Source organism: Thermobia domestica, chromosome 1 (genome assembly GCF_964235325.1).
Source record: "Thermobia domestica chromosome 1, izTheDome1.hap1.1, whole genome shotgun sequence".
In the NCBI taxonomy this organism is placed as follows: Eukaryota; Metazoa; Arthropoda; class Insecta; order Zygentoma; family Lepismatidae; genus Thermobia; species Thermobia domestica.
The window spans coordinates 165,604,658-165,623,863 of NC_137454.1; the positions used below are offsets into that span (position 1 = coordinate 165,604,658).

General features: G+C 37.7%; 1 protein-coding gene across 2 annotated transcripts in view; it reads right to left on the reverse strand.

Annotated features, from left to right (window-relative positions):
• Positions 1-19,206, reverse strand: part of LOC145690689 (uncharacterized) — a 119,383-nt gene that overhangs the window by 50,227 nt on the left and 49,950 nt on the right. The window contains exon 1 of one of the 2 annotated variants that reach the window (XM_081765849.1): positions 9,346-9,721. The exons of the other annotated variant lie outside the window; for it this stretch is intronic. Within the exon in view, the coding sequence (XP_081621975.1) occupies positions 9,346-9,596 (251 nt within the window). The 5' untranslated portion in view covers positions 9,597-9,721. Of the gene's footprint in view, positions 1-9,345; positions 9,722-19,206 lie in introns of those variants that run through there. 2 annotated transcript variants of the gene reach the window in all.

Sequence of the window (19,206 nt, forward strand, 5' to 3'; positions counted from 1 at the left end):
TTTTTGTGGCAAAGAAAACGAATTAAAATTGGTCGATTCGACTCGTTCCGAAGTTTTTGACGAGAGGATATGTAGGATGTGTACTCATTATTTTCTGGTGACTGTCTCCAGTATTTTTAAGTCTATAAAATATGCATAGGGACAAATTCAAGGGAAGCTCGGGGCAAAAATCATCGGAGGAAACAAATTGTAGAATACTCACAAGAAACACTAGAACTTTCGGTAGACATAGGCAGGCCCGTGCTGGGATACTAATGAGGGCGGTGGACAAGTCTACTGAAAGGGCGCCCATACAAACTGGAATATATATATATATATATATATATATATATATATATATATATATATATATATATATATATATATATATATATAGAGAGAGAGAGAGAGAGAGAGAGAGAGAGAGAGAGAGACTGAAAAAAGTATGGGTATCATTTTATATCAAAATCATCACAAAATTTGTTTTAATATTAACGTAAATAGCTAATTTGTGGAAACCTCGACTCGAAATCCTGTTTACTATAGAAAAACTTTTTAGTTCCTGTAATAACATTTCTGTCAAATAAAATGAAGCTAAATATACCAACAACTTAATATAGCTGTATGGCCTATGGACACAGGAGGTTCAGTGCCGTGTTTACAAAAGCTCTTTATTGATTTCTGTCCTTAGCCAATTATACCCAGTTTCTACTTTATATTTCAATATCTGCGAGAACCATTTTAATATTGTCATCCCATCTGCCCCCCGGTCTTCCTAATTGTGATTTTCTTATTTAGATTTCCAGTTAGAACTTCGGAAGCGTTTCTAATTTCTTCCATTCTGGCTACATGACCTGCCCATTTGAGCCTCCTAGACTTAATGACCATAATGTTTGATAAACGTATAAATTATGCACTTCCTCGTACGAAGTTTCCGCCATTCCCCATTCCCGTTCCTCTTGGAGTCCGAATATTGGTCTAAGAATCTTGTTTTCAAATACTTTCAGTCTGCGATTTCCCCTCAGAGTCAGTGATCAATTTTCGCAACCATACAGCACAACAGGTATGATTATCGTTTTATATTTTAAGCTACAAATTCCTCAAGAGAATTCGCGACAACAAAAGATTTTTAACTGAATAATAACATGAAATCCCTGCTTTCAGGTGACATCAAATAATAATTTTGGTCTGTTAATAATGATCCTAGATATGTAAAGGTATCCACTCTGTTGAAAGTAAATATTATTTAGTATTTTAACGCATCCATAAAATACAGTATTACGATCTCGACAAATTTCCACGTATTTAGATTTTCTTGCGTTTACTTCTATCCTCATATCTCTGCAAGCATTAATTAAGATTTCTGTATTCCTTTCTATTGTTCTATCATCCCCTATTAAGTTTACATCATCAGCGTACGCCATAACCTGGTAAATACAATTCAGCTCTAGGACTTGATTGTTGTTTTTGATTTTCCTTATAGTGTTCTCCAGAACCAAGTTAAATAATAATGGCGACAACGCATCCCCTTGTTTCAGGCCATTCTCGACGTAAAAACTCGTAGACAAAGAAAAAAAATCCTACCCGGACTTTACTTTGGGATTCATTTAAACATATCTTAATTAATCTACCTCTATCGGTATTCCAAATTCTGTAAGCATGTACAATGTTTCCCTCCTGCCATAGTCTATGCCAGAATATTGTATTCCCGTTTATTTTCAAGTATTAGTCGAATAGTAAATATCTGGTCGATAGTTGTTCGATTTTACCTAAATCCGTTCTGATAATCTCTAATAATTCCATCTGTGTATGGAGTCAATCTTGTTAATAGAATGTTTAAGAGGATTTATTGGATGTTGACAGAAGAGAAATGTCTCAATAATTATTATAATCAGTTTTGTTGCTTTTCTTCTCAACTGGGACATGGTTCGATTCTTTTCACTCTTGTGGTAATTCCTCCTTGTTCCAGATAAGGAGAATGACTTTGTGTATCTTGCTCTATAATTTTTCCCCTCCAGCTAAAATTAACTCAGCCAGAATTTCGTGTACACCGGAGATGTGTGTTTCTTTAATTTTTAAATAGCGATTTCTTATTAGTTAGTTTCTGAAATATACAGTTATGCAGTATGCATTTTACTTTCTCCACGAACATTAGTTTTTGGCTATGTGTTAATTAAATCGTCAAAGAAATCTTTCCATCTATTTAAGATGCTATTCTGATCAGTGAGAACTGTTCCGTTGGCTTTCTTTAATGTATAAGCACGACGCTGATAGCCTTTCTTAAGTTCGTTGATGCATTTATACATGTCCCGAATGTTTTGATTTTTACTATTATCTTCAAGTTAATTAATTTTAGCTTTCAAAACTTGCGTTTCTTTGTTCTAAAAGTTTTGGAAGTTTTCCGCCAGATGACAATGAAATTTTATGTGGTTATTTCGTTCGGATTTTTTAGCCAAAGCTGTTTCTTCTGTTTTCTCTTCTCTGCTATTTTAGTGCATTCGTGGTTGACCCGGAGGTTTGTTCCTACGTACTTTTGCGTGAGCCAACATTTCTTTTGCTGAAATTTTAATGATATCTGTAATTTCAACCAAGTATCCTGAACACTAGTGCACTCCAAACCTTCTAAAACCGAGAATCTATTCGACAATTCAATCTGGCTCCCCCCTCACCTGACTCTCCTTTAATTTATTTAAATTAGACCGCTCCGTTTTCAGATATTGAATATTTCCTTTATTCAACGAGTCTCTCTCTTATTATCGCTGCTACCAGGTGGTAATCATTATCAGAATCAGCTCCTCTAAACGACAGAACATCAGTTGTGCTAGACTGTTTTCTTCTGTCTACTAAAACGTGATCAGTTTGATTATGTGTTTTTTCCATCTGATGAAGTCCAAATATATTTACGAATGTCGCGATGTGGAAATTTTGTAATCTTCACGATAAGGTTTCTGGATGATGGAAAGTTCACGAGTCTAACATCGTTGTCACAACCTTCCTTATGCAGACATTTATTCCCTATAATCGATTTGAAAATACCCACTCGTCCTACCTTCGCATTCAAACCGCCTAACAGAATTTTAATACGGTATTGCGGGAGATGATCAAATACCCGTTCTATTCTTTCGTAAAAACTGCCTTTTATATCGTCATCCTTATTTTCTGTTGTGGCATGTTCATTTAAAATAATAATATTACACCACCGACCCTTAAGAGAAGTAAAAGAAAATCTATCATTAACAAATTCAACCCATGTAATTGCTGATATTATTCGTTTGTGAACGAAAAACCCTGTTCCTAGTTGGTAATTTTTAATTCGTTCCCCGTAAAAGGACGTAAAATTTCCCGACTTGATTTCTCCATTTCCTTCTCATCTAACTTCCTGATATCCCACTAGGTCTATCCTCTATTTCTAAATACATTCGTTACAATTTTAACGCGCCTTCCCTATAGAGACTTAATATTCCATGTTCCAAATCTCATGTCGATTTTACTTTGCTGAGTTCGTGACAAGTTATCAGTTCTGATCCGAGGATTCTGCGAATATATCTGAACAAGCCTCTTTTTACAGGATGAGATTGTTAGCCCCACACCAAATCCCCAAGCTGGAGGATCACCCCTTGTCGTCTGTCCGCGATTGCTTATTCAAGTATGTTCGCAGCGAACCTCTATATCTAGAGGCCTTCTCCTCGATCCACAACCTGAGGGTGCGCTATGCCGTGGTGACAGGATGACCACATTTCACGAAAATTAATATAGCTATATATATTTAGGTACTGATTATCCGAACACTGCTTTAAAACACATAGGAACAATCAATATGCTGGATATATGGATGCATATTAAAACTGTGAAAGTTTCGATGCCGTGAAAATCGTAAATTAGAGACTAGTGTCAATGTAGTATTTCATGAATGCATCGTACGTTTGACTATCCTATCTTGATGTATCACATTGTTTCGTTTCATAGCTACATAACTTCATAATATTTTTGTAAGTGATTATACTCTTTACCTGTTTTCTGTCAATAGCAACTGTATGAATTTATATTATAAAACTGAAACACAGAAGAATATATTTTTTTTAATATAATGTGATATTTCGCAGGGCATCTTATGTAAAGGGCGCCTGATATCCTTCACAGGTTCTTTATTAACAGTCACTATTTGAATTTATGAAACAAAGCTGGTAAACAGGATAACTAAAACCACTTATCTATAATGTGATGTTTCGTAGGGCGCCTCATGTAGAGGGCGCACTGTACCTTTCACAGGTTCTTTACCAACAGTAACTGAATGTATTTATTGTACAGAACTGTGGTATAGAGAAAAATGAAAAAATCGTTTATCTTTGATGTGTTTTCGCAAGGGCGCCTAATGCAAAGGGTGCACTGCACCTTTCACGGGTTCTTTACCAATAAAAGTGTAAGAATTTATTACTAAAAACTTGTACCTTTATTTATATTGTGATGTTTCGGAGGGCGCACCGGAGTTCATAAGTTTTTCAAAGTATCAAGTTTGAAAAGAACGAAGTTTGTCTTCCACTGTTGTTATCTCATTGCTCATAGATACCAGTGATGAAATAATTGGTCGAAAATCATGCGGCCGCTTCTTACATCAATTCATGAAGAGTGTCAGCATTATTACATACTACAGACACAAAGATACCACTAGGCTCCCAAGTTTCAAAATTATATTGTGTGTGAAAGCAGTTAGTAGATTTAATTCTTTGTCACATGGTAGCTAGACCCTGAGAGAAATTCAGAGGGAGTCCACGGGAAAATTCTTTCGTCATAAATAAAAGTTGTACTACTTAGAATTATTATAAAACCAAGATATCAATTGGAAGATGGTTAAAAAGAAATAAATTTAAGAAAAAAGTTAAGACATGGATAACTGATATTTACCCTCTTTTACGCTCTTTAATCAATTTAGCTGTATTTATATGCTTTGGACATTTGAGATAGAAATGAATAAATCGAGAACCGTTACCTACTAACAAACACAATAGGTAAAACCTAAAAATACGAGCCGTAGGAGTTATAATTTTTGCCAAATTAACTTCCTGCCATTCTGTCCTTCTGCCATTTCGTCCGCTGCCATTTCGTCCTCCTGCCATTTTGTCCGCTGCCATTTCGTCCTCCTGCCATTTCGTCCGCTGCCATTTCGTCCTCCTGCCTTTATTTCCTGCCATTATGTCCCCTGCCATTTTGTCCTCCTGCCATTTTGTCCTAAATTCCTACGGGCGCTACATGCACGGAACCATTTTCTTATTCCTTTAGATCTTGAGAAACAGAATAAGAAAGTTGTCCATCTGGAACGTGAAATAAAAACATATACCGGGTGATTCAATAAGAACGTGCCAGGCCTATATCGCAGCTAATACTGCACGTAGAGAATTCAAACAAAAAATTGCATCACCAAATCGTATGTGTGGAATGCAATAAAAATAGCGACGAGACCAGTGGCGTATCGTGAATATCTCCTACGGGTGTCATCTGCAAAACTTTACATGTAAACAGGGGTTGGTTGTGCCTCCATTGAAACAAGCGCACAATGAGAGAAACGTCGAGAGGAAACACCCTCGCACCATCGGACTTTCACCCAGTAATGCGACCGTGTTGCTGCGAACGAGGAAGAAATATGCCAAGGTGTTTCCTCTCGATGTTTCGCCCATTGTGCGCTTGTTTCAATGGAGGCACAACTAACTCCTGTTTCCATGTCAAATTTTGCAGATGACCCCCGTTGGAGATATTCACGATACGCCACTGGTGTCGCTACTATTTTTATTGCATTCTACACATACGATTTGGTAGTTTAATTGCTTGTTTGACGGCTCTATGTGCATTATTAGCTGAGATAAAGGCCTGCTACGGGTAGTCAGATACAAGTCTGCAACAACGCCTCTAGCGGCTAAATGAGAAAGGATATGTCAAAGTTTGTCCTCTAAAAGTTGCCTCACATTTAATGTTCTTTCGAACGACTCCAACAGTTATACCATTTTCAGTTGCAAATTTTGAAGTTACCGCCCGTTGGAGGTATTCACGAGACGCCACTGGTCTCGTTACTATTTTTATTGCATTCTACACACACGATTTGGTGATGCAATTTTTTGTTTGAAGGCTCTACGTGCAGTATTAGCTGCGATATAGGCCTGGTGCGTTCTTATTGAATCACCCGGTATATAGCTAACGCAGCAACTCTTCTACCGTTCAACTCAACCGTCATTTCTATGCCTGTCTCTTTGACTGTCCCTTTGCCTGTTTCTTCGATAGTTTCTGCAAAATTCAATTTTTATTAAATTTGGTGTGTAGCTTCGTCCAACCTTCTAAAATAAACCTGTTGTTTTGGGTTGCAATGTATCAAGAATAAAGGAATAAAATCCATCCCATGTTGCAATTTTACACATACGCATACATACAAAGCATTTTTCACTATAAACTACGTTTAAAAAATCGGTTTACATTTTTCCACAAGTCTACACTTTTTCCAAGACATCTCGATGAACCTCATTGGCTACAGTTGAAACCAGTCAAAGATAAGCGGATAAAAGGGGGAAAGTACGATCTAAACCTTAAAATTTCTTTATTGAAGTAATGAAGCACAATAGGCCACATTTTATCGTATGTTTCAATCTTCAATAAGCGATCAAGAAGTCTTGTCTATGTTCGCTCAAACGAGGAATGTTGTTGAAAATAATCAGATAAGAAATTTGGCAGATGAGCACTCAGCTGTGGAACCAATATCATTTGTTATCTTTTGATCAACGAGAAGCAGTTTTCTTGGAATCGATTTACAGGTCTAAGAATAGGTTTACATCTGCTCCGTAACGCTTTCTTGCACACGATTACGCGTTTCAAGACAATATAGGCCTATCATGACTATCCAGAACACTACCAAAACGTGAAGTGGGTTTAAATTTTCTGTTACTTCTGGTTTAAATACTGATTTCTATATAGCAAAAACCGTAAATATTATCAAAATATAGTCTTCTCCAACCGATTCAGCGTCCCAAAAATAGCTTTCATCTGCTCCGTTAACCTTCTATTCAAACCGGAAGTAGTTGAAGTCAACCATTTCCGGCTTTAACGTTTATCGCCATAGAACGAAAACGGTAATAGATACCAAGAAACACTTTTGGTGTAAACGATTCAAGACAACATATCATTACTATGGACAACACGCTACGAAACCGGAAGTTGTTCAAATTTACTATTGCTTCCGGTTTCAATAGTGATTTCCGTAGAGCAAAAACGATAAATCCGGTATTTTGCAATCGATTCAATGGGTCTCAAGAATGTATTCTATCTCCACTCTAATCTTTTTACAAAAACCGCAAGTGGTAGAAATCTATCACCAGTTTCGGTTTTTAGTAGAGAGATTAGAGTGGAGATGGAATACATTCTTGGGATGCTATCACTTTCGGTTTTAATTTCTCCCTCATCAATAAACTCGGTGCCTAATTTTTGTTCCTCTACATTTTGGCCAAAATTGATGGTGATCCATCGAGTAATTCTTCAGATGTGTTGCCTCATCGACGGACACACGGATAGCGAGGAGCTTTGGTAGATCAAACTCCTTAATAACAACGAATCACTAACTACTTTAAAAACGTTGATTCCATTTCAGAAGAAGCAATGCATATGGAAATGGATTATAAAGTATAGCCATATTTTAACTATTTGTCTGAATAGTTCTCAATGAACGAATGCTAGTCAAAAATATGCACACAAGGAAAAATCCCCCAAATCCAGGAATAAATTAAGTATGTAATTAAATTATTCTGTCCATGAACGTTGATGTAAAAAAATCGCTTATACGACTTTTTTTCTTCAAATAAAAAGCTTTATGCTGAATCAAATTGCAATACTTTTGTTTGTTTCCTACGAGCACACCATTTCATTTGATTATCTAGCAATAGAAAGCATAACAGTAAATTGCGAACAAATTCAGGTGAAAATATAGTCTATAGGGAATATAACACTAGTTAACAAATTTAAACTTTTTGTTTGTTACATGAGAAAAATCACCTGATCTTAAAGGAACTTTTTGCGCTGAATTCGAATATGCACTCGGTTTCTCTCCATCACGTACAGTTTTCCCGTAACAGAGGGATTTTCGGGAAATTCCCTCAAAAATTTCCCTTTTTCAGATATTTTATTCCCCTAGCTCCTGTCCCCTTACATATAGTAACATAGAAATTATACCTAAGTATACCTTGATTTATACAAATTATTACAAGGGGAAAAGAAGCAAACAACTTTTTATTTGCCGAATATGACATAATGTACCGGTACAGTCCTTGTTTTGCACTGGATCACCTATTAATAAAGCTGTTCTATATGTTGGTTTTAAATCCACTAAGTTTATGGTATTGAAAATGACAACTCTGTTACCAGCAAAAGAAAATTCTTCATCGCTATCCATTTCTTAATATTAAACACTCGCAAGCATTCAAAAATTTATTTCGTATATAAGGAGTGTCTTATATTCGTACATAAAAGTGTGTATCTACCTATACCTCTTCCTTTGTTATTAACTTCTGGCAAGATTAATTTGATCTGATTTTGAATTTAGAGTCCCGTTCAGCAGCAAGGCTATATGAGACGTAGACCTACAGTTTAAGGTGATCCCATCCGCTGGCAAAGTGATGGCCTCTATTTTTTGGGATTCCCAACGTGTGGTGTTCATTGATTACTTGCAAAGGGATTATACAATCACAGGACAATACTATAATGACCTTCTGAGAAAACCGAGTGGAAATTCAAGAAAGAAAAAAAAAGCCACAAATAATGTCCAGAGGCGTTTCCTACCATCATGACAATGCTCCCGGCCACACATCAGCAGTTGCTATGGCTACTATTGAACTCGTTCTTCATCCACCCTATTTTCCAGATCTGACCCCCTTAGACTTCCACTTGTTCCCGAATTTAAAAAAGGCTCTAGCAAGACGACGTTTTGCAACCGATAATGACATCACGACAGCCGTGGAGGAGTTTCTCTGGTCACAACCTAAGGATTTTCTTTCCTACTGGGATAAAAGCACTGCAGCTCCGTTGGAGCAAGTGTGTTGCTGTCCAAGGGGATTATATTGAAAAATAAAGTACCAAATCTGTACTTCTTATACTTTCCTCAAGGCTCAAAACTTTTCAGTCAGAAATGTATATTCTGAAATGTAAAAAAAAAAAAAAAAAAAAAAAAGAAAAAAAAAAGAAAAGAAAAAAGGCTCTCTTTAAGATGTAATAAACTGTACTCAAATCGTCTTACAGGTTCCAAGATTCTTAAGAAATTATCTATAGGTGTATATCAACATTTTCTTGCAGTTATATATATATATTATTTTAAACATATATTAAAAAAGTAACACTTACCATAAGTCTGGAGTTTTGGACTTCTTTACACCTGTCTTTACACCAGCACTCTCATCATCATAATCATGGTCCGAAGTTTTCTTAGTTTCCTCTTCATTATCTTGTTGCATAAGAAGTGTTAGGTGACGAGTTTTTACATGATACCAGAGGACCCCAGTACCAGTTCCACTTTTAAATTCCCACTTACAGTAACTACAAAAAACTGTATCATTCTTCTTATAATAGTGTTTCCACACTAAACTTTTTCTCATGTTTCCTAATATATCACAAGACCACGATGTAATCACTAAACTTCAGGAAAGTCGAATGATTGAAATAAAACTATGCACATGCACCTGCTTACGAAGAATTTATAAACATCAAAGTTGATCGACGTTCCTATGACAGCGTATTCATGCAGTATTTCTTGGAAAAATAATATTTTAAGCCTCCGTGGTATTTCCAACAGAAGCTCTTTTTTTTTCTTAGTGGATTCAGGATTAAAGTTCGAAGGGAGTATTGTCTTCGTTGAGAAGTCTTTATCATAGATAAAGATCTTTTGAAGTTCTGAAAGAAAACTATTTCCATCTCCATAGCAGGGATGAACGAGTGCTATGGCATATTGTTCTGCAGAAAGGGTTTGAAACTAATAGATTATCATCGCATTATCTCGCAAAATTATTTAGTTTAACATTCCGCAATCCTCAAAATATGACAATTTTCACTGCTCGCGGTGTCTTTCGAACTTACTAATTCGTTCATTCTTCTCCCCGAGCAGGAAGTCGCCTTAGGGTATTGATCATTCTGGTGGCATGGACAGAAAGACAAACGAGCTCTTCCATTGTAATAAACTACGAATACAATGAGGACGAATTCTGTACGATATTCATCACTTCTTTATGCTATATTCAATCTGTACATGTGATGTAGATTACCAAAACTTCTCCCTTATATATATATATATATATATATATATATATATATATATATATATATATATATATATATATATATATATATATATATATATATATATATATATATATATATATATATATATATATATATATTAATGTTGTTTTAGTGCTTTTTTTAACTGAGGATAGACTAGTGGTTAGCGCTCTTGTTTAGCAATCGGGAGATCATGACTTTCTCGGTTCCAACACGCGAGTACTCGGATAGTACTTTTAAGTGTTATATGATCCCATTTTTATCTGCTCCTTTACTATTATTACTGTTAATTATTAATGAATCCAGTGTAAATTGACCACTTGGATTGTGTATGGTAATTTTAAAGTCTTTTTTTCATTAGAATTTGTGAAATCATGCCTCAAATTTACAAAGAAGAAATTTCAGGGGGATGTCCAGACCCGAAGATCCATTCCCTGCGTATGTCCCTATTTATCAAAATCAATTAATTTATTCGTTGCGTTATTTTATGATGCTCAAGCGTGCAACATGAGGTGGCTTATACCTTTCAAACTCGATGGATTGACTCCCCAAATAATAAGTTATTTCTGCAAATTACAGGAATGTATATTCCAAGTTTCATTAAAATCACAGACGTTTTATGAGAGTTATCATGTCATAGAGGGTCGTACATTCGGACAGACACAATCTACTCGAATGTCAATAAGTTCGATTGACTGAAGCATTATTAACGCTCACACCAATAAACACAGAAAAGTGTTTTCAGGAATAGTGCTTTCGTTGTATTGAAGTTTCTTCAGGACAGTAAATAAAGTTTTAGAATACTAAATAAAGTTTTCCTGAATAAAGTGTCAATTACGCTTTAAGCATTAGACCTAGTTGTAAGTCACGAAATCATTTTTCAAACATAATAAAACTTTCCAATTCATTATAGCATGAAGAGTTTTAGTCGTCCGGAGACTTGTTAATTGAATTAAATAAAATTCCATAAGAATTATTTAGTATTCTACCTTTTGGCACGTCTAGGGACTAATGAGATCTTTCCTTTTTCTTTGGCTTGGGTCTGTAAATGTTTCTTCCATCAACTAGTTGAATGTGTGAATGTGTATGTATTTTTTCACCATTTATAAAATAGAGCACATTTGAAAATTCCATGAAATTGAATATCGATATTGCTTGGTTAGAAATTGAATTTATGCGATCATGCACCATTATTCAAACCTAACATTTTTGTTTCTAATTACTACAGGGGCGCAAATCTGTCTTCAACATTCGGGGGGGGGGGTGCAAATAAGACCTTTTTTTGTTAAGCGATGCTCAAAATATTTGTGTGAAGTTGAAAAATATTCCTGTGGAGGATCAGGGGACCAGAGTTGTCTTCAACATTGGGAGGCGAGCAGATTTGAGACTTATTCTGGGGGGACATCAATTTCATCTCACTTTCCGTTGTGGCAATCGGACAAAAATCATCACACTTTTTTCCCAAAAGACACATTTCAAAATCGGATTATTGGAGGGACAGTCCCTCCAGTTCCGAAATTGGAGAGAACATGTCCCTGTCATGCCCCCGGGATTTGCGCCAGTGATTACTGAGATTCATATAACCTATCTTCCGCTCTTATAGTTAATATTTAACTGCACACCATAGATGTTCATTTTGCTCCGACCTCACTCACCCTCGCCCTCATAGTGGCAGTTGGCCCTCGCCCTCACGAAAGGAATTGTCCTCGCCCTCGCAGTGACAGTTAGCCCTCGCCCTCGTTCACTTCCGTCCTCGTGCTGAAAACTTGTCCATCACCCTCGCGCACCCTCGCCCTCGCAGTGAAAGTTGGTCCTCGCCCTCGAGCACCCTCGCCCTCACGAAGGGAATTGTCCATCGCCCTTGCGCACCCTCGCCTTTACGCACCCTTGCCCTCGCGAAGTGAGTTGTCCATCACCTTCGCGCACCCTCGCCCTCACAGTGGAAGTTAACCCTCGCCCTCGTTCACACTCGCCCTCGCGAGGATGGTTGTGCATCGCCCTCGTTCTCCTTCGCTCTCGTACTGGAAACTTCTCCTCGCCCTCGCGTACCCTCGCAATGGCAGTGGCAATTGGTCCTCGCCCTCGTTCACCCTCACCCTCGCGAAGGGAGTTGCCCATCGCCCTCATATCATTGAAGGCGAGGTCATTTGAGGGTGAGGAAGGCCTCGCGAGGATCAGATCCTCAATTTTCCAGCGTATTTGCTGAATTGTTTTCCTTAACATACTATCGTATAACTTACTGCAAATCACGTAAAATAGAACAAATTATGAACTACTCGACGCTTAATATTACCATGAATATGTTCAGATTAAATTTGAATAGTTTCCTTTACATCTTTCGGTGCAAACTAGTGTTGCCCATGAGACGAGACGAGACGAGAAATAAGGTTTATCATCTCGTCTCGTAAATTTTATAGAAGTCTCGTCTCGTCTCAATTTTCGGAAACTTCTTTATTGTCTCAATTGTCGACGACTCACTTCTCATCTCGTTCTGTAAATTTACGTACAAAATGTATTCCCTTATCTAGAAGTTCTCAGAATCCTTCTGCGTCACGAAAGGTGTAAGAACATTTACACCATAAGTACATCTAAGAACATTTAAACCATATTCATTATTGTAATATATTGTGATTTGAGTATCTTTAAACGTTCATAAATGCTCTACATTGTGATCACCTTTATCAATTGATAGGTTTTTCAAACGGATCATTTAGCTCCAAAATGGTATCTGAGACCTAAGACTTGGGTGAACTAGTGTTGCCCACAAGACTCGAAAAAATTCTCGTCTTGTCTCGTAATCCTCCAAAAATGGTTAAACAGCAAATTCAAAATAGTTGTTAAGGAAGCTTGTCCTTCTCGCTCGCGTGCCCTCGTTCTCACGAAGGAAATTGTTCCTCGCCCTCGCGAACCCTCGCAATTGCAGAACAAGTTGACCCTCGCCCTCGCGCACCCTCACCCTCGCAGTGACAGTTGGTCCTCGCCCTCGTGTTGGGAATTTCTCCTCGCCCTCACAGCGACATTTGACCCTCGCTCTCGTGTTAGGAATTTCTCCTCGCCCTCGCGCCCCCTCACTGTCGAAGATTGTCCTCGCCCTCGTGTAATTGTGGGCGAGGGAATTTGAGGGTGAGGATGCCCTCGAGAGGGCCACCCTCGCGAGGGTGAACATCTCTGCTGCAAACTGCAATCTGCGTACTTGGAGAATTTGAATTTCTGCCGATTACGATTTTTAAAATTTTTTAATTCTAGTTTCTGGTTTGCATTTAAACAGGGAAGGAACAGATCTCCAACTTGCAAATGTCGAGTCTATTTGGGAATAAAATTTTTATCATAAGACATTAGGTCGCAATGCTGATGTGAAGAAAAACAGAAAGCTCATTCAGTCATGAACTAACAGTTCTGGATAGATGTATAAGTGTGATAGTGACTCACTGAGAGAGAAACCTGACTAATTATTGCAAGGTGTATTGGAAGATTAAAGAGATAATAACACGTCCACCACATATGGCCTTTTGCCACTATTATTATTAATTATTATCATGGATGGGCACGAGCGACTCGACTCGACTCGAAACAGACATCTTTGATCTCAACTCGAGAACTCGGCTCGAAAAATTTCATACAACTCGACTCGAATTTGACTCGAGTTTCTGCTGTGTGTAGTTCCTGAAGTACTTTCTTCAAATATCCTACATAGACAATATAATTATTATCGATGATACTACTATAACATTATTATTATTATTATTATTATTATTATTATTATTATTATTATTATTATTATTATTATTATTATTATTATTATTATTATTATAACACCGTGTATAAACATGAAAGATAGGTGGTTTGTATCTGAATACTAAAATGTAGTTGATTGCTGACCTCGGTATTCGTGAAGTCTAGGAGGAGTTCACGGTGTTCTGGGTTTGAGTTCCGGAGGAGCAAGTATCCGGGCTCCAACCAAAAATCGTTAAAAGTTAGAGGGCGCTGGCCACACATGTTCAAAACTGCTTCGTCCGGGTTTAGGGTTCTCAACGGCTCGAGCGGCTCGGCTGACAGCTCATTCTGTATCGAGCCGAGCCAACAGCTCACCCACCCAAACCGACACGAGCCGAAATAAACCGAGCTGATGGTTCACCCGAACCGAGCCCGCTCGAGACGATGGCTCACCTGAGCCGAGTCGGTGCCTCATCTGAATCAGGCCGGCTCGGGCTGTTCGCTCAGTTGAACCGAGCTACGCCAGTTAATATCCCTACACGGGTTGGGCTTCTGCTTCGGCTCAAAACGTTCACCGTGCAGGTCTCAGCCTTAGTGGTGAGAACTACAGTATATACTTATGTTAGTGTTCACGACATTTGAGGCTGTCTCGTTATAAAAATCCATTGTTGTCTTGTTAATCGAGACGAGGCAAGATGCGAGCAGTGTGTCACCTTGTGAGCAACACTAAAAATATTCCGCTTTACAGCTTACATTTATCATACCTTTCGCTTTCCAGTCTAAACAGGCAATTATTTCAAAACGAGTTAAAACGAGCTAAACGAGCGAGCCATTTTTCAAAGTCGACTCGACTCGAAACTCGACCTCAAAACAGTGACTCGGCTCGGAACTCGACTCGGGAAAACTACCTTTGACTCGACTCGAAAGGCGAAACTCGACTCGAATTCGCTTCGAGTTTCGAGTCGAGTCAAGTTTTAGCTCGACTCGTGCCCATTCCTTATTATTATTATTATTATTATTATTATTATTATTATTATTATTATTATTATTATTGAAAAAGAAATTAAGTGTGTGGTTGAAAAAAACTTCATAACTTTCATTGTCATCTTATGTAGTATACACGTGAAGCACTAAACTAAAAACAATTTAATCATCTTAATATTACTAAATAATTAATAATTAATAATTTCGTATTAACAATTTAGTCATAAAGAGTTGTAGAATACAGATGGTGGTTCCAAGATGTGATTACGCACCTTAATTTATAATTTCAAACGCTTTTATCCAACAATTTGGTTCTTTGTAAATTATCAAGTTTCTCTATCACATCCCTTAAATCTTCCCTTTCTTTTCTCGTAAACTTCGTCTTCGGCATAGAAATTCTGTTTTAATTTTTAAAAAATCTAAAAATTCTATACATATTAAATGGTGTTTTTAATTGAATAATATCCCGTTCGGGTTAATTCATGTCAGTTCAGGGGGAGGGGATTTTGACTTCTATGGTTTCGATTAAACGTAGCCAAACACACGCACAAAAAAAAAAAAAAAAAATGTGCACTGGACCCCAGGATGCGTGGATTCGATATATTTTGTTCCAATAGGTTGACAAGTTAGTAAGAACCAAATTTCAAAATCCTGGGACGAATGACCGCGCTAAATTTTTTATGGGCGGAAAACTTAAACGATTTTGGATGGGGAAGATACACGTATACAGCCATAAAAAAAAAAAAAAAAAAAGTTCTGTTCAGCGGACCCCAGGGTATGGATTCGATGTATATTGTTACACAGAATCCAAATTGAGAAACCCCAGAACAACTGACAGTGCAAATGTTTTGTTTTGGGCAAAAAACTTGAGCAACTTTGGATAGGGAGGATATAATAATGAAGAGATAGCAAGTCCTATCAGAATATAAGCGTGTGAGAATCACAGGAAATAAAATGTTTTCTTAAGAAACAGTCAAACTTAGCAACAACAAGAAGTAGCGCACCTCTAAAATTAAAGAAAAAAATTGTCGCGTAGAACATGATCGATGCCGTTGAGTCCAAACAATATTTTTATTAAATTCTCTCATAGAGTTTGTAGCCGCCCATTCACTATCCTGGGTCACACCTCTGGACATCACCAAGCCAACACGAGACGGTTCCAAATAGATTAATATTTTTATTTTGGCCTGGATATTACAAAATACGCTGCCAAGTTCCCTGGTCGTGGCCCGTTATTCCGTAGAAGTACTGTGAACTTTGTAGTGTGTAAAACACATACGTATAATTAGAATGTCAGCCATGAGATGATCAATACAAGATCTAGAAGATAATTCAATATAAGGATGAGTAAATAGGAGATACTGTATTATATGCTACCTATTGTCCATCAGGTTTCGGCATTACTCGAGCAGACAGTTCAATCAAATCTTCACACATTTATTGCATTTTCCGGTTTCTTTTTGCAGAACATACACCAAATGAGGAGCTAGTGCATAAACCACGAACCAATTTGTGCTAGGTGGCCACCAAAAAGCACGAATGTTATCTAACCGGATCAGGGCAGGAGCGCAGCAGGGGGGGCGAGCGGAGGGAGGGGATGCGTCAGTAGGGATACGCACAAACGAGGATAGTGGAAAAATACATAAAATATCAGCAATAATTTTTACATTCAAAAACACCTTAATAATCGTAATAATTTTTACCTTCAAAATGGCTTCACTGCTTTCCTGGGTACAAATGGCCCGCTGCGAGGAGAAATTTGTCTGTTCTGAATTGTTACTTCTTTTCCATACTTCGCACGACTCATTTTACGTTTCAACATACCATTACGCTGCACAAACTTTATAATATGACGCTCTTTATCACACAATTCATTGTAATAAAACTATATGTTTGCATTACATCCGTCGCAAACGTCCATTGCTAACATTAACGGAACATTTTCGCCGTTTATTTCCACCTTCTTCACATTCTCGCATTCCTTCACCTTCCGCTTCAGTAAATAGTTAGAATTAGTTCCTACCATTCAAAATGTACTTCAATATGATATCCAGTAACAGATTACGGGAACCGGTCAAAATCCCCACAGCCAAAACACCCACACTCAAGAAATGTCAAAACGCCCACACGATCGGTCATAAACCCCACACAAATGGACAAATCTCCCAAACACACGAACGGTCATAACCCCCACAGCCAAAACCCCCACACTCAAGAAATGTCGAAACGCCCACACGATCGGTCATAACCCCCATACAAATAGACAAATCTCCGAAATACACGAACGGTCATAACCCCCACAGCCAAAACCCCCACACAGCAACGGTCACAATCCCCACATAAATGGACAAAACCCCCACACAAATGGACAAAACTCCCACATGCAGAAATTGTCACAACTGCCACACAAATGGACAAAACCCCCACACAATCGGTCAAATCTCCCACACTCTGAAATGATCCTGGTTGTATGTCTTGCCCTTGTACTTTTTAAGAACATTTTTTATTCCACTTAAACTGATGTTGCAACTATTCTTCTTACACTGTTTTGTAATGACAGAAACACTAAAGTGGGCGTCGTAAAGAGCCGCAACAAAGACGTGCAATCACGATAATTTCAGAGTGTGGGGGATTTGTCCGATTGTGTGGGGTTTTTGTCCATTTGTGTGGCAGTTGTGACAATTTCTGCATGTGGGAGTTTTGTCCATTTGTGTGGGGTTTTTGTCCATTTATGTGGAGATTGTGACCGTTGCTATGTGTGGGGGGTTTTGTCCATTTGTGTGGGAGTTATGACCGATTTTGTGGGTGTTTTGACATTTCTTGAGTGTGGGGGTTTTGGCTGTGGGTGTTTTGACCGTTCGTGCGTTTGGGAGATATGTCCATTTGTGTGGGAGTTATGACCGATCGTGTGGGCGTTTTGACATTTCTTGAGTGTGGGGGTTTTGGCTGTGGAGGTTTTGACCGTTCGTGCGTTTGGGGGATTTGTCCATTTGTGTGGGAGTTATGACCGATCGTGTGGGCGTTTTGACATTTCTTGAGTGTGGGGGTTTTGGCTGTGGGGGTTTTGACCTAGACCCGAAATTACTTATACTCACACTCTTCTTTTACGAAAAGTGTTTGACATCGTATTTTACCTATAAATTTTGTTTTCGGTAGAACCGTCGGCTCGAGTGAACCCCAGGTTTCTTAACTATGAGCCACAGACGTGAATACTCTGAAGAGAACAATATGCTGCAACTACACATACGCGGGCTCTTCAGCACCAGCATCAACATATTGCAGCATTGCCTTCATTTTATACATTCACCGTGACATTCTTTCATACACCTGACGATTAAACGTAGTCAGTAGCCAAGGGCGCCGATCCTGGGGGGACGTGGAGGCCAGGGGCCCCCAAAGCTGATGTGGCCCCCCTTATTGTATTTAAGAGCATATAATATTTTGCATAATTTGAATGCAATTTGTCTTAAAACCCTCATATATCCCTTCTGCATCTGAATGCCCTCCCCCCCAAATTTACAGAGAAATCGGCGCCCTTGTCAGTAGCTATTAAAATATACAATACTCATTCGCACAGGTCTAAGGAAATAGAAGTAACTAAGAAGATCAAATGTGGATATGACAACAATCATCTGTATTTATATATGCTATCACCAACGACATGATAGGCAATTCAATTCCATCTACAGCATGAAAGATGAATGGGACATTATTAGGTGTTAGGAGATCTGGTCAGGGATCTCAACTACCTACTCCAACATGGTATTCGTATCCGTATTAACTTTAAGAACAAGCATATCTACCATTCACTATTGAAATCGAAAACAGAGATACATGGTTTAACTTATAATTACGTATGTTTTATATATATATATAACATTAAATATGGGATACAAATAACTGGTATAATCCCGTATTTATATATATAATTTCAGAAAGACGTACACATTTCGTACTAACTACAACATAATTAAAACTTTTGCTTTTTTTTTTTTTTTTTTTTTTAGCACTAACTTGGTGATTTCTTAAAACTCCATGTCAGTAAATTTCTGTAACTACAACTTTTCCTTCTTCTTTTTCTTCTTCTTTACATAAATTTTTCATTAAGTGTTCGGTTTTCATTAAAATAATAAAATTGTAGATTGGTTTTCCAAAGGATTACAATGGTAAAATTTATAATTATTTTGTTACAAAATTTCTCAATATATTTAATTACAAAATTGGATTTTTATT